Here is a 17,530-nt window from a genome sequence, read left to right on the forward strand (position 1 = left end):
TATTCGATATCACTGTTAATTACAACCATGGATGTTCATCTCGATATATTTTTAAAAATTATTATATATTTTTTTTAAATACAATTAATTGTAAACTTTTTTCCCCACAAGCATTGTATTTAACGTTAATAGATACAGCTATAAACCATGTTTCATTGATCTATAGGACTTATATTTTGTGAGAATTGGAATTAAAAGCATAACTTACTTTGTAAAGGCAAAACAAAAATTTAAATAAAGTTTTATTATTTATTTTATTATTATTATTATTTTTTAAATATGCACAGAGATTAGCAGTCTTAGAATCTAATACAACTATAAACCAAGTCTCAATGATCCAGGACTTTATATTTTGTGAAATGGCCAAATGCTTATTTCATATTCAAACGGAGTAGGCCTACAGGTAGTACTAAACCAAATAACTTCTGGCTGGGTCAAAATTTGAGGTGCACCCAACTTTTGATAGAGAAGTGAACACCACAAGTTCTGTGATTGGTTATAAATGTGAATGTGTTGGTTGTAAAAAATAATAGTTTCATCTGGGTAAAAAAAAAAAAAATGTTATTTCATGTAGTACCAATGTGTCAAGTAGCCTTGTGCTTGAAACATATATGGGGTATCTGTAAAAAAATGTACTCAAATTTTGTGCCGAACTAGGGTAGTCATAGACACTACCCATTATCTCAGAAACAAGCAGCTTGACCCCCAATTTATTTCTGATTCACTTTAAGTGTGAGGGGTGGCAGTATTTATATCTGTGGCGTTTATGTCGATTGATACGCTGCAGGTAGGAGTTTTAGCCACATATGTTACTAATGTTGTCTATGGGATTTGATTTGGTAGTACATGTATACACCCTACACAGATCATCTGGGATATCTGAAAAAGGTGTTGTTATTATTACATTAAGTTGCTATCCATGCTGATGTTATAAAACGATGATTTCACTCTATATAGTTTACAGATTATATAAAAGGACAGGAAAGTAATATTTAAGTTGTGAGTTTTATGGATTTTTATACCCTCTGTATGCTCTTGTACAGAGGGTATAAAATCAACAAACCCCTTGTGATGCTTATAACTACAACAAATTTATCTTGCCGACATGTTTAATTACAAGATTTTCTTCAAACACATCCAGGTGCATTAATAATGTAAAAAAATTTTTCAAAATTCAATAGCAACGTCATGTATCCAGTTTAGTTTTATTGTAAAGAGATGCTCACTTTTTTTCAATTTTATTTTCCAAGTGGTTGGCAAATCGTTTGACAGCCATGTTTTATTTACGTTGGTAACAGACACATTTTTGCATGGCGCATTAATACAATATCAACAGTCTGATGTTACAGGTGGGGTATAAGAGATCTGACTCTGCCCACGCAGGGTATAAGGGTTTTGTCAAAGGCTAAATAACCAATGAAATTCATGAATGCGAGATATTAGTAATTGCTAAAGACATAGCAGCACATTTTTTAACTATGGCTATTTGGTGCCTAACATTGTTAACATGATCTAAATAGTGAAAGTGGAAATCTGGAACCAGTTGTTCAATTGTTAGTTACATTGTAGCTTAACCAGCGGTTAAGACAAATGATCAAAACCAGATATTGAATGATTACAAAGAACAATTGAAGATATATGTAGGAACTTTGACTTAGAACAGCATAATTATTAAGGTCTCCACTTATTAAATACAAACTTTTTTGTGTGTTTATACAAAGATATTTAAAGAAAAAATACCATGCTAAGTTAGCACTGCTAACCTAGGGTTAAGTTAAAAATGCTTTGAACAACTTGAGCCAGTTGTTATCATATAGGATATATTCCTACTGAAGTGCAGCAAAGGATCTTTTATATATACTTTCCCAGACACATCAACACACGCACCAACACCAATTTAAATGTCCTACATTGATTAACATTTAAAAAAAAAAATGTACCCATCATATTTCATTCTGAAATATTTAAAAAAAGAGAAAAAATTAAAAAGGGAAAAACTCAGCCCTTACCCCCACATTATCATCTATAATTTAGTTTCAATATTATACACTATACTGTGGATGTAAGAATTTTATCAGTATTACTCAAATTCAAAATCACCGAACTGTCATTGCACTGTCTCATTGTGTAAAGACATGTACAATTACCCCAGGCTGATTTTATGAATCATTTGGAATGCCCATCTGGGGTTTTTTTTTTTTTTTTTAAACAAAAGGATTAGTGTTTCCAACTGTCAGAAAACAGCAAAGGCTTCCGAAAATAGGCTTTCTGATATAAATGAAAAATTCATTTAAGTTTACCAGGGTTTTTTTTACTGATCAAATGCATTAACATTCTTTGAGGGTTTTTTCTCTAAATTTTAATATAATCATTACATGTATTGTAAAACTTTGTGTTTTTATGCCTACCGCACGTGAGAGCAATCAGCTTAGCAAAAAGTTACTTAAGATTTTTGCTCAGCTGATGGCTTCCATGTATATGCAATATTTCATGGAGAAAAATGTATTAAAAACTGGCAACAATCTCAGAACAGTCCCTTTTATTTTTCACAGACAATAGGACAACCAACAACATATTCAAATCAACAAACTAATTTCATTGAGAAAATACTGTACAATATTGAAAGAAGAAAAATGAAAGGAATATTTATTTAATGGCATCTCAGCACAATTTAAAACTATGGCCATTTTGTGGCTAATTGACAGGTTTACATTTTGGAGAGAGAGAGAGAGAGAGAGAGAGAGAGAGAGAGAGAGAGAGAGAGAGAGAGAGAGAGAGAGAGAGAGAGAGAGAGAGAGAGAGAGAGAGAGAGAAAGAGAGACAGAGACAGAGACAGAGACATGTGGGTGAATCCAGTCGCAACAGAGACTACTACTACTGATAAATATATATGGGATCTTTTATATAAAATTTACTTTCCCACGGAAAGGACAGTACAGACCACAGCCTTTGATGTACCAAAAAACGCCAGAATCGGTAGAAGGTGATCAAATCCCAAGTCAGTGCTCTACCACTAAGCTATATCCCAACCTATGTTGAGAGAGTAAATGGTGGATTGTGTAAAATATTTTAAATACATTATTTTATTGATGATTATAGGGGAAAACCCCACATGTAAGACATTTAAAATATACATTTGATGCAAATTGTGTATAATGATTAAGTGTTTTTGACGAGCCACCAAATTAAAAAACCATTACAGTGTTTTGCGGTATACTGCATGACCCCATTGTAGTGAACTAGAATTCTTAACGCCAAGTGTATTAATGTACATGTAACTGGGCCAGAGATCAATTGTCCAGTGTGAAAGACTCTGTTGAGAATTGATCCCAAGTGTCATGCCGTCATGAATGACTACAGACGGGTTCTGTCTATAGCACCAGCCAGTTGTAACATGCAAACATTGTGAAATCCTTTAGGTAGAACTGCATTGTCACACATGCACGTGCCTCTGACTGTCTACTGATACCATCTGTTTGTTTTGTAACTAACAGTCAATAATCCCATGCAACGGATATACCTAAAACCTGCATGTACATTTACCTCTTGGTAGTTAATATAAAAGTCATTATATTTGAAAGCATTTGCATCATTTCAGTACCACACAGGTATAATTAAAGTAACCCAATCTTTTAAGTGCCGTACTGTCTATTACACACATATCAGTAATTAACAATACAAAGCTATTATCTTTAACACACTGTAGCCCCTCATGGGATAAGTAATCTTTTTGTTGTTTCGGAATACAACAGCACACACATGGTCCATATTAGTCATGAATGGAATATTTGTTAATGACAACATAGCATATGTTAAGCCAGTCAGTTTAGTTTTTAACATACACTGCCATCTATGGTTTGATCTGGATAGAGAGGAAGTCGCCCACTGCTATCCGTTATGTATTCTTTCTTACACAGGCCAACACTAACCACATGGAATGGAAGTAACCAAGAGTCTACCGGGTGTAGAATGATCCTACACCTATTGGATCAGATATCCTACAGAATATCTGACATAAAATCTTATAGCCTAATGGACCTCAAATCTTAGTCACATTGGATACATGCCTATAAGACCTGAGATCTTACATTCTACATGACCCAAGATCCAACAGAATCCGATGTCCTAAATCTTACAGCATTTTAAGATCCAAAGTTCTACAGGACCAAAATCCTACAGTCCATTGGTTTTGAGATGATATATCCTAGAGCACATGACATCCTACATGACCTAAGTTCCTTGAGTCTACTGAATCTGTGATCCTACAGCCTACTGGATCTGAGGTCATATAGCCTACTGGATCTGAGATCCTACAGCCTACTGGATCGGAGATCCTACAGCCTACTGGATCCGAGATCTTACAGCCTACTGGATCCGAGATCTTACAGCCTACTGGATCCGAAATCTTACAGCCTACTAGATAAGATCCTATAGCCTACTGGATACGAGATCCTAAATCCTATAGCACCTAAGGTCCTACATCCTTCAGGACCCGAGATCCTACCACCTATTGTTTCTGAGATTCTACAGCATATTAGACCCTATAACATCAGATGTCCTACAACCTACATGTACCAGATCTGAAATGAGCACTCTACCAATGAGCTACATCCTACCTATACATCAGTACATGTATAAACCCGTTACCAAGATACATATACACTATGTACCTGTATTATGAATACAACAATGTAACAGCATGGCTTTGCGATCATTTGTGTTAAATAGGTCATCTGTTCCAAGTTCAATTCTAAATACAATCAGTCAAGAAAAAAACAAGAAAAGAATTCTGGATCATTAAGGTATCAAATGTCTCCCCAGCCTGAATTCATGTCCCAAACATGTAATTATTACCACACAACTCAAAGAAATGAGCAACAAATAACAAAGCAATGAAGCAATGCCAATGATCATGAGGTGGGGAAATAACTTAATATAAACATTTTAATGCTTAATGGGTCTGCCAAATTAAAAAAACCCAAAACAAAAATCACCAATAAACAAAAACAAATAAAACAATTAATGATTTTAGAATTTTGTGATGTTTTTCTTAGAATAATACAACTCCTCCACCCATTTATGCCTAGTTATGGTGTTTACACTATAATAATAATAATAAAAATAATACCCAGTAGTTAAATTATATAATGTAAATTACATTCAAATGTAATTTGTGAGTTTTACCAACTATACCTGTATGTTGTTTTAGTCTGTAGTTGTTAAATGACCTTTTTACCCCTACCCCATGTGATCCATTAGCAACAGTAATTCTTTAAACTCGCAGAACTGAATTAGTAGGAAATGTAAATAACATGGAAACATATGTTTGTGTGTGTATACATACAAATACCAATATAACCTATTCAGGTATTTATATAATATATTCCTCAATGCTTTCAAAAATTAATTTACAGTTTGATTACAACCATGTCCATAATATTTAATCTTCAAAAATATTAAAATATACATATTAAATATTTCGAAATGACCATCAGGGTTTGTGACCTTGTTTTTTGTTTTAAAGGTTTTTGTTTTATAATTAAATAAACATTAATAATAATAAAAAATAAATAAAAAGTAAATAAAACCAAAATAATTTGTTGTGTGGACAACTGATTCTACATTTAGTTTTTTCTGGAAAAGAGTATTAAAAAAGAAAAAGTCAGCCTTCTAAATATTGAAGCACCATGACTTTGGTGGTCTTTAACAAGCAGGTGTTCTTACAAATGGTGTTAACATGCTGCTTTCAACCCATATATAATATGTTAAAAAATACGAACATTCAAGCTTTTCAATATGACACTCTTCAGTTATTTAGTAAAAACATACCATACAGCACCAATATAAAGCTGAACAAGCATGGAGAAATTGGATACACGTATGATTACACAAAACACTTGAGAACACACAATCAAATACACACACTGGATTCCTTACCTCATGTTGTAGGTCCACTTGTTTACCTTAAACGAAGGCTCCATTTGCCAGGTGTTTTTTTTAAAATATATATATATTTTTAACTCTTTACAATGTCTGTTCCCAACACATGACAGTCAGCTGGTATCCATGAACACAGGATTAAACAGGAAGAGCACGGACATACTCCCCACAGTGAGGGACTCCAGGGGAGGGTTCGACAGACACGCACACACACACGCGTGACAACAACACACCACAACGCTGTCACAGCCCCAGCCCCAGCAGCAGCAGCAGCAGCAGCAACCCCGTTGGACTTCACTGTGTGTTGACTGTTGCTAAAATCATTCCCGGTTATTGATCTTGAAAAGTGTGTGACATCACTGAACCCGATGCTAACTGGCTATTCCACATTCACAGCAACAGAGCTGGTGGTTCTGACAGTGGTGGCCTAGCCGACGACGACTTCGCTGTGGAGTCTGTGATTCACAAAACAATAAGGTTTCCTGATCAGAAACAACCCACTGCCACATTGTGGAACAATGAGATTATATTAATGTATTATCTACCAGGTTGTTATCAAAGCCGTTATCTCCCAATCAACAACTCCAGGAAGACAGAAAAGGTATAGACTGTACAAACGGCCACATAAAGTCCCTTCCTACCCCATTACTATAAACACACAGCTATTGAGACAGGCTTTTTTTGTTTTGTGACTGGAGAGCAAGGCCACACCAGCCACAATGACAGGCTTTTTACAACTGGGAAGTGAAACGTACTAGCAGTGCTTCACAATACATATATGTCCACCATATGCCTGGTAGCAATAATGGTATAGGACAGCCATAGCTCAATAAGTCAAAGAAACATTTCAATAGCTATATCATGTTTACATACATGAGTCATTCTTGTACAGTCACATTACATAAAGAGCTTACCCGATTTAAAATTACTTCTATTGATCGGTTATTATTAGTGATTGAAGTCATTAGTTATTTATATTTCTCCTTTTGGCATACATTGTACACAAATAATATTTAAAGTGCCATATGTCATTTTCATTTGTTTAATGCACAAGTGTACTGTGTGTTTTATCAGGGTTTGACTAATCTACTAGCACTTGGTCCTGTCCACTGAATTTTTATCCTGAGTTAGTGGAAATTATCAACTGTATACCTAGAATATATAAGACACTAGCCAAAGTTTATCTGAGGGCTAGTGACATTCACAAACATTTGTCAAACAATGCATATATACACCGAGACGCAAGTTCTTATGCTCCATAATTAAGTGCAATAAACCCCCCACCAAAAAACTTAGAACAACAATAATGCATAAAATTTTCAGGATTATTTACTTTCCATCCCCCCCACCCCCACCCCAACACACACTGGCCTGACTTAATTAGCAAGCTGTTAAATGCGTCTGACCCTAGGGCAAGATGATTTCTAAATCCGCTTGACATAATAACTCATGTTTTAGGATGATTGACATTATAACTATTTATGAGGGGTTAAGACCTGGAAAAGTACAGACAAAAAGAGAACATTTGCTTGTTCAAGGGGTGGGTTTGACTGCCGTAACCCACCCTCTGCACAAACTCCTGTCTTTGTAATTAAAATCTGTTTGTTATTTTTTAAATGAATTTATCAATGTACAAATGTCACAAACTGCATAAAATTGCGTAGCGTAGTGAATGATTTTGAACTAAAAACACTTCCGAAAATGATGTCATTATGTCAAATGGGACGTCATTACATAAAGCAGACCATGGGAAAAACGTTAGAATTTGATTTATGAATTATGTGTAGTTTTAACTAAATAAGTTGTGCTGTTTGTAAGTATAAGAATTTGTTTTTAATATTTTGTGAATTTATTGATGTATAAGTCACAAATTTAGTATAAAATTGCTTCGCTACACTACATGATTTTATACAATTTGTGACCGTTATACATCGATAAATTCGCAAAATATTACGAACAATTCTTATACAACTACATGTATACAGCACAAGAACCCCATTTGTTTACAAGTTCATTAGTAAATATCACAACAGGTCAATCCTCTCACAGGCGATTAGTCACGCATGCCATTTTTCCGACTCTTTTATCATATTAAATAAAACACCAAAACAATGTAGTAACAATAATTTGCATAAGTTATGCAAATTACTGTTATTTTCTTTAAAAATTACAATCAAAATCTGTGTGTTGATTATACATGTATGTCGTATAAAATAATTATAATCTTTTTTTTTTCACCCTTATCGTGTACCTCATAAACAAAAATGTCCGACTAGACTGAAAACTGTAAATATTCACCAATACTAAAATCCAGCAGCCCAGCTATGAAAACTGTTATATATGTTACACTGATTTTTAAAATGGTTTATATTTATGTCCTACTACACTGTTATAAATGTTTAGTTCCTTTTTGATCATGTACTGATATAGATACATGTACATTCAAATGACACCAATGACATTTATATCACAAATGGGCATCCAGTTACAAACAATAATGAAAGACAAATACCCACAAAAAGATTTCTATTCACGGAAGCTTTGGTAGCCAGTGTAAAACATGTTTCTGGCTAATTAATGATTAAAATTACAAATTACTTATATTTTTAGGTTTAGAATATATCATTGTCTGTACATATCCAATGTCAGTGTTTCTTCCAGAAAGAAATTTCTGGGTACGGCACAATGGAAATGAATGCATGCAACCACACTTAATAGGGGGTATGAGGGGTATCCCTGAGAAAGAAAATGGGTTAAGTTTAGAGTTAGGGTTAAGCAAATCACACAGTATTGATAAGAGTAATTAATTTTGTCAAAAAGTTAACTTAAAAAAATAAAATATGCAAATAAATTGGGGTATGGCGCCATACCCGTTTTACAGAAACACTGAATGTGATTCTGGCTGTCCTCACGGTTACAGTAACTAAATCTGTATTTTACCTTTAAATAATGTTGGACATTAAAATAATAATATTTTTATTTTTATTTTTAAAAATATTATAATAATTAAAATAATTAGTCTGGTAAAATCTGGTTTGAAATACAACAAATATTAGGACACATGTTGACTGCAAAGTCTGGCATGTGCCTTTAATTATACATCTATATATCTGTTATGATCATGCTTTGACCTCAATAGCTTGTTTTAAACATAAACATCAGTTACTTGGAATTTGGTCCTAAATTTAAAAAAAATCACATACATGTACAAATATATAGGCTCTGCTATCATTCTGAGTAATGAAGAAAAATCATTATTTTTTAAATCCCGGTTCAAGTAAAAAAAAAGAAGATATGTATTACTACCATTTATTATCTTCACCTATAAGTTGAACAGTTACTTTTATATATCATTTAAGTGATTTTTATAATTCAGTTAGTGCTGTATGAAGTGGAGCCTCAAGAGAAGATAACTGGGAATAATGATCCCCATTCACTGTGTTATCAGGGCCTGGGTACTCTTTGACATGTCCTTTTCCACTTAAGGTTCAGACATGCATACCCACCCCTGATACAATTTACGACACCACCAGTGGCTGGATATACATGTAGGGTAATTCTGTTATCACAACTGTTAGACTTAAGTACATGTACATCCGGTTTGCGACAGATATTATATCTATTCAAGCGAAAAACCTTTACATTTAAAATACCATAATTTATTTTAGTGAAGAACCCACTCCAAATTGCAATGGAAAGAAATGGTGCAGCTAAATAATTAGGGGAAATTGAAACACCCTGTGCAATATGTTTAAATTAACAGAATTTTCCATATAAGTGCAATTTAACTTTATGACCAGGTCCTGAATTTGGGAATTTAAGCATATATGTGCATGTCTCTTATTAAAATAAATTGGAATTTTCAGTTAAAACTTCAAAAAAATTATTTGATCAGGTTGTCTATATAATACTTTCATGTTTTAAATCATAAACATACTACAGATACAGGGCTGCAGAAAGTACTCGCCAAATGTGAGTAAATATTCCTACGGATGATTTATAAGTCCAACTATCAGCCCGACAGTCTATCTGTCTTTTTTATTTTGTTTGACTATTTGTGATGTTGATCACTTACCAAGTGTTATTAATAATGTTTTGTCAATTTATCTATATATTTCATTTGAAGTGAAGACAATATTAATATAATATTGTTAATAATATATTGTTCTATTAGTCCATGGGCCAGATACTGAAACCCTCCCCCCCGCTAGGGATTTTTGGAGACAAGTATTTTTAGATACCTCATTATATATGAATTTAATATCTGCTTGTCTGCAGCAAAAATGTTGGTGGATTAAAAAAATATCGCCATTTGAATGGGGGTACCGTTGCACATTCTGTGTCCCAAAAACACTATATTGAAAAATTAAATATAATGATAAAGTTGTCATCCATATAAATTTTTAACAGATATAAGGCCAAAATGAATGATATTCATCCTATACTAGATGTTAATAGTAACAAACCAAATAACAATGCAATATGTGGTATGAATAATAATATACTCATCGGCAAAAGTTAAGCAATGCCTGAAATGCATTATTTTCTATATTTACACATATTTTGGGCTGCTTGAACCTTTTACTATTAAAAATTGCACTGTATTTAATATATTGAGGCAGCATTATTCAAATATGGTTCAGTATATCTGCATATACTATACTCAACAAAATTAATTAAGGTCCAATAGATATTTTAGCATTTTCCTTTAAATATGGGGGAAAATACAACTTCTTCCGTTGAAAGTTGTCAGCATTGTGGCATGTTCTTAAACTTAATGACTTAAATAACAATTTTGAGGGAACACAATGACAAAAAACATTCTGAACAAATGTGTAACAAATACTTGCCTAATGCTCATTTCAATATTTTTCATAAGTATGTGAAATTCCAGGGTTTTTTGCGTGTATAACCAGTAACAGTTTACTGAAACAATGTATAGAGGCCGTATATATGACCAAAACATGCTAAAATAATATGACAGTAACAAAGAATTATATTATAATATAAGAAAGTTTACTAGCCCTTAATTAATTTAGTTGAGTATACATGTATGTGCATCAATATTATGAATATGTCCCTCTTTACTAAACACCAGTGTTAAAAATTTAAAGCATCAGTTTTGTGTACCTACCATAATTTCTTTTGCATTACATGTACAAGTCATCTATCTCACAGAAGTTCATCTTATACTAGTCTGTGTTTGTAATATTTTTAGATTTGCCTTTATATTTACATTGTGCTTAACTAATGCTCAAGTGTATATAATTAGTTTCTACATCAAATATTGTCTAGGAAAGTTTTGACTTCCTTTCATATTCCTTTGCATTTTCATGCAATTAAAGTATGTCTGTCATGTTCACAATTTCTGGTATTCTCCTTCTCCAGGTTCTGCTTTGGTTCCCCCATCAGTATGTTCATCAGTTCTCATGGTATCATATCACTATTTCATCTCTGTGTGCCTTCTAAAATTTCTCAGCCATTTGACAATTTGGTTGGGGAATAGCCTGGTAAGCCTGGCATGACTGATACCAAATGACAACTTGGCAATTTGTTCTCTTTATGTGCATTCTCAGAGCATTCTCAGTGAATACATACATGTAGAGTGGGGAAGCCTGATTTATACTCTACTGTAGTTCAATATTATTATCCTTGGTTTGGCAACAAACATTTCCAGATATTTCTCAAGTCATGATATGTTTGTATGTTATTCGCACCTGCACTCCCATAGAGAAGGTATATGAAATGATCTGCTTCTTAAATATATGAACATCAATTTTTGCTGAACTTCCATGAGCTAACAACATTTCAAGGAAGTCTTGGTGTTGCTTGAGAATGTTCAAAACATCCAGTTTTCCATTCTGCATAAAAGCACTGTTGGTATCATAGCCAGTAATGGCAAGCACAGCTGGAATTGCTAGTTGGTGTCCTCCCTACATCCTTAATGATGCTGTGCACATCTATAAGATGCCTCTTGTTGCCAAATTGAGTGTATACAAATGTCCGTATCTGGGATGGTGAACTGGCAGCAATGTACAGACATTGAAGTATAATCTTTGTTTCTGCATCTTCTTGTGCACTTTACAACACCCTCAGACATGGTTTGTGTTTGAAACATGTACTTTGTCTCACAAATAGAACCCTCTTCCCAAGAAGCTGAGGGCAGAGTTTTCTTTTTTTCATTTAAATGGTCTTCTAGTCTCTTAAGACCTTTGTAGGGATTCCTTAGATCAAGTGTGGCTTGGAAGAACCCCTTTCACATGAGAAATTTAGTGCCAAACCATGAATGCTGCTAATATGCTACTGTGGATTAGTTGCAAACCTTCCATCCAGTAGATATTCCCTGAAAATATGCTGTACCAATAGAGCAAATTGGAAGAGAGCAAATTGCCATGGTCTCATATGGTATTAGTCATATCACAAAGTCCAGGGTATTCCTCAACCACATAGAAATGGCTGAGAAATGTCCAAAGAAATACTGAAGCTGAATTGGATGGTTTGTGATCTGATAACAAGAGCTGTTGACATACTGAGGGAGGAACAAGAGCAAAGGCCCAGAGGACAAAATAAGAAATTACAGATATTGTGAACATAATAGACATTATATTCGAGTCAGATGATAAGACTGAAATAGGAAAGAAAGTCAAGTACTAGATATGCCTGATGACTATATCTGATGTCAATTATATAAACCTAAGCATAAATTAAGCACAATTTAAATACAAATATGTTTTTAAAAATAGTACAAGCTTCTGTGAGATAGATGAATTGTAAATGTTTTAACACACATGCCGAGGAAAGGTACTTATAATTGGTTGGTACTAAGAACAGAGGGACATCTTCATAAATTTGTGAACATAGTATATAAACTCCATATACTTACTATATTTGAATAATGAAGCCTCAATATGTTATAGAAAAAAGCCAGGTCAATTTGTTTTTTTAATAATAAAAGCTTCAGGCAATCCTAAGTATGTGTATACATAGAAATTAATACATTTCTGGCATTGCTTACTAGTAACTTATTTTGAGAAGTATATAATTATTCATACCTCATATTATATTGTTTTGTAATTGTTATTAACATCTACTTAATAGAATAAAAGGAAGGATGTAGAAATTGAAAATTGTAAACTTCACATATATCATATTTGGGTCACATAAAATGATTGAGAATTGGGAATGAAAGTTAGATTTTTATAGTGCTAGATATTTGCCTGATGACAATATTATATGTAGATATCAAATATATACACCAAAACATAAGTTAAGCATAATATAAATAGAACTGCAATTCTAAAATATTACAAAAAGCAACAAAAAACCTAGCTATTGTAAGATGAACTGTTGTGAGACAGATAAATTGTATATGTAATGCAGACTTGCCTAGAATGGTACATGTACATGTAAATTCACGTTTTATGTTTGTAAGACTTGTGTGTAATATAAAAATATTCAAAATATCTATGTAAATGGTTTATACAGCATGTACTGCACCATATTTAAGTAATGCTGCCTTCAGATATTAAATACAATACAATAATAAAAGGATCAGAATGTATTAGGTACAGCATGTGTATATATATACACATGTACATAGAGAATTACGTATATTGGGAACTGTGTAACCCCCGGTACTATATCCATACCACATATATTGCATTGCTTTGTGGTTTGTTGTTATGAACATGTAATTTAGCATGAATAGCATTCATAATTTGGTCTTAAACCTGTTCAAAATATGTCTGGATGTTAATTTGAATATTGCCATGCAGTTTTTTCATATACTATGTTTGTAATACTCAGGACATTTCAAATTCATTGACTCACTATGCTTAGTCAGATGCCAAAAATGTATTATTTTTTGGTGGAATACATTCACCAGTAACCTAGCTTTAAAGTAAAAGCAGAGATATAGTCCAGAATTATTTTTCAAATATTTTTGAAAATTATGTGGAACATTCACCGTGATCAGAAATTTACCCTGTTAAAAATAAATAGGGTGCCTACACTCAAACGTGCCCTACAGGCACACCCACCAACAGATTGCTTGCAGACAAGCTGATTTGAATATGTCTATGGATAGGCTTCAAAGATATACTCCTCTTGAAAAATCCCTAGGGGGGGGGGGGGGGGGGGGGGTTATAGTGGGCCCACGGTCTATATAGACTGGCAGACTAGTAAAAATCCGGGCGGGCTAGTAAAATTTAGTTGGTTCTGGTCTGGCAGGCTAGTTACATATTTTCCATTTCTGCACCCCTGAGATAGATAACCTCTTTTCTTTTTGACATTTTAGCCATATTCCTTTATCAAACTTTTAAATACATTGGCTAAGTAGAACTATATATTTATTATTGGATGATATACTATGTAATAGAAAAAATATGACAAAAAAAACCCCAGGTTCCATATACCTTTTGTGTAGTTTCAAGCATGACAACTTTTGATGGCAAAGATTCTTCTGCATATGAAACTTGTTGATAATTTATTCAAAAGAAATAAACTAGTAAGATACCCAAGAGACTTTCATGTTTCAAAATATATTTAATATACATGCACATGGAAATTAAAAAAAACAAAGAAGAAAAAAAAAGAAGACCCTCCCCCCCAAAAACAACAACAAAAAACCCCCCAAACAAACTCAGCCCAAAGGAAACAGTGCTGGGTATGCAAATCCTTTAACACTTAATATATACATTTATTATATACATAGCAATGAAATATATAAATCTATGGAAACCATTAAAGTCATATCTGGTGAAAAGTCATATTTTCACTGTATTTTAGCTACAGTGAAAATATAGAAATCGTATTTACTTTTTTGTAAAAGTGCATGATTAAATTATCTCCCTTTGTCTCGTTTCTTCGTATTTAAATTTGATGATTACCAATGCATCTGATCGTATTTGAAAAATAAAAAAATTAATTAAAAAAACTGTACCTATATAAAAGGGATGCGAAGTGCAATTACGATAAAATATCTAAAACGAATTGAATACGAAGCTACATAATTATGACACAATGTAGTGTCATCGAGTGTAAGTGTAAGAATTTTAACGGCGTTCAGCTCGTTTTGTTTTTGTGGGAGTTTTTGGAGGATCGCTTTGTCAGGTATGTTTGCACCGCAGTATTGTTAAATAAATGTTAATAAAGATATATTTTATTCAAATTTCTTTTTAAAAGTCTATGGTCAAGTAAATTTTCTGGCAAAGTTCCATAGGAAGAAATATATCATGACGTTACGTGTTTTCGATAGGATAAGCGAAAGATATTACCAAAAAGCGAAAGATATTGTCAAAAATGAGGAAATATGTATATAATAAATAGACCATTTCATGGTGTTTTTTCCGAATACGATTTTTATGTCAACTCGTGATGTGTGAAAACCATATTTTCACTCATTGCTTCGCAATTCGTGAAAATATGGTTTTCACACATCACGAGTTGACATAAAAATCGTATTCGAAAAAAGCCATGAAATAGCCTCTATATATTATACCCAATTATATTGTTGGGTTTTTTTTTTTTTTTATCTTGATCTTCTTATACCATATGACCACACACACTCACACCTCATCCCATACTAAATAAGAAGGTAAATTCGTTTAAATTTTCACCCTAAACCTGAATATGCAAACCCACAGCAATTGTATTAAAGGAGAACGGGTATTGATTTTAAATGGAGAAGACAGCTCAGTTTTTGTTTTTTTCTGGTTTACTGCTGCACTCAGACATTTATGGGGATTATGGTTGGCAAAACACTGGCTAATTTCAAGCCTTGTATTTAAAAAAAACAGAAGAGAAAAAGTTACATCCTACCGACTACTTGTGATCAATTCTTGAGTTGTCATCTTCACTTTACTTGAAATGATGTCTCGATGAACACTTCATCTCAACATACAGATAGAGATCCTATATAAAACTATTTACTAACTACTAACAGTTTTAAATGACCTAATTTAATTGCAGTTTTCCAAGAGTGTTTGCAACAGAAGGCACTCACTTGACATTTCAGCACAAGAATCAATAAACGTAACATGGAGACAAAACAAAACTATACAATTAGGCCATTACACGCCTTCATCCGTAGTACAAGAAAATGGATGGCACATACTTCTGTTTCTTACTACATGTACATTCGTGTACTGTATACTAGTTAGAAAACAAATATTAATTGTGTTAAATAACTAGAATTAATATTACATGTAATTAGATATGAATTTTTTCTCTCAGATACCAGTTAGAAAATGAATATTAATTATGCAAATTAAATCAGAATGGATATTAATTATATTAATTTCTTTACTCAAGTCTTTAGTTGAGGCTCAAAAGGAAAATGCAGATAATCCAAAATCTAGGAAAACAACATGGATTAAAATGACTCAGGATAAAATTCATTATTTGTAAAAAAGGTTACTGTAAGCTCTTCATCAAAGAACCAAAAAATATTTTGTTTAGTATTTAAGACCATTTTTCATCTCTGTATAACATACTTTGCGCACAGAGAGTAAAATTATGTATCTTAAAATTTTGCAAATTAATGGACATATTTCAAAATAATTTTTAGACATATGATAGTAATAGACCTGCCGTTTAAAATTTATCAAAGTATGAATTGCGTTGTCCACTTTCAAAAGATTTCAAATTCATAACTTTGGCAAAAAGCCTGACAAATTGTAATTCGAATTAACAGTTGCTTTTCAATTTATGCATTGTGATGGCAAGAGATAGATTAACTTCTGAAATGACATTTTCATGGGATTAAATCTGAGAAATGTTAATTATCTTGGGAAATTTTATCATCACGCAATGGACTTTTTTCCATTAAAAAAACCTTTATTAAAAAAAAACCCTGAAATATTTATGTCCATAAACTGTGAGAAAGTCAATATTCTTATAAGATTTAATTATCAAGATTCACCTAAAAATAAGCTTCATTTAAGAACTATAAATAACCTTAACAAAAAAAACGTGTGTACATACGGATATGTCTTGCATTTTACACATCTTAACTACAAAAAGAACCCCTCTTCAATATAGTAAAAAAAGATTATTACGACTGTTCATTTCTGCCAATAGAGGGCATTAAGCTCAGCTTAGAATGGATGTGTGATATAAGTAAATAAGTACACACCAAGAACATGTATTGCAATTTAAAATAATATGAAAACATTCTGTTAACTCTTCCGATTTGATTTCAAATGATGAATATATACCAAATACATGTAGCTGTAACCACACTCAAAGAAAGTATAAAATGCCCAATAAACAAGTCCAGTTACCTAGCTGTTAGTGTTATACAAGGAAATGATGTGGTTTTTATCATCAAATACTAGTACACTATTAAATCTGATTTTGTTACTTCCAGATAAACATATTAGTATTATTACTCATTAAAATAAAATGATGATTTACTATTAACGCATTGGTATTAGAACCAAAATGTTTGACATTTCATGTAACCTATTTAAAAATAAAGCTAAATTTATCTTTAGAAAACTATATCATACTTAAATAAAGGCCATTTTTCAACATTTCAGACCAAATCCAGTCTTTGTTCAAACTATTTTATATAAAGAAAACTAAAAAC

The 17,530-nt window shown here is 32.7% G+C and overlaps 1 protein-coding gene across 4 annotated transcripts in view; it reads right to left on the reverse strand.

The window, feature by feature from the left end:
- Nucleotides 1–17,530, reverse strand: part of LOC121369619 (tubby-related protein 3-like) — a 92,321-nt gene that overhangs the window by 50,174 nt on the left and 24,617 nt on the right. For 3 of the 4 annotated variants that reach the window (XM_041494642.1, XM_041494644.1, XM_041494641.1), the window contains one exon: nt 5,938–6,395. The exons of the other annotated variant lie outside the window; for it this stretch is intronic. In XM_041494642.1, coding sequence (XP_041350576.1) covers nt 5,938–5,981 — 44 coding nt within the window. In that variant the 5' untranslated portion in view covers nt 5,982–6,395. The remainder of the gene's footprint in view (nt 1–5,937; nt 6,396–17,530) is intronic. 4 annotated transcript variants of the gene reach the window in all.

This window comes from Gigantopelta aegis, chromosome 4, assembly GCF_016097555.1.
Source record: "Gigantopelta aegis isolate Gae_Host chromosome 4, Gae_host_genome, whole genome shotgun sequence".
NCBI classification, from domain to species: Eukaryota; Metazoa; Mollusca; class Gastropoda; order Neomphalida; family Peltospiridae; genus Gigantopelta; species Gigantopelta aegis.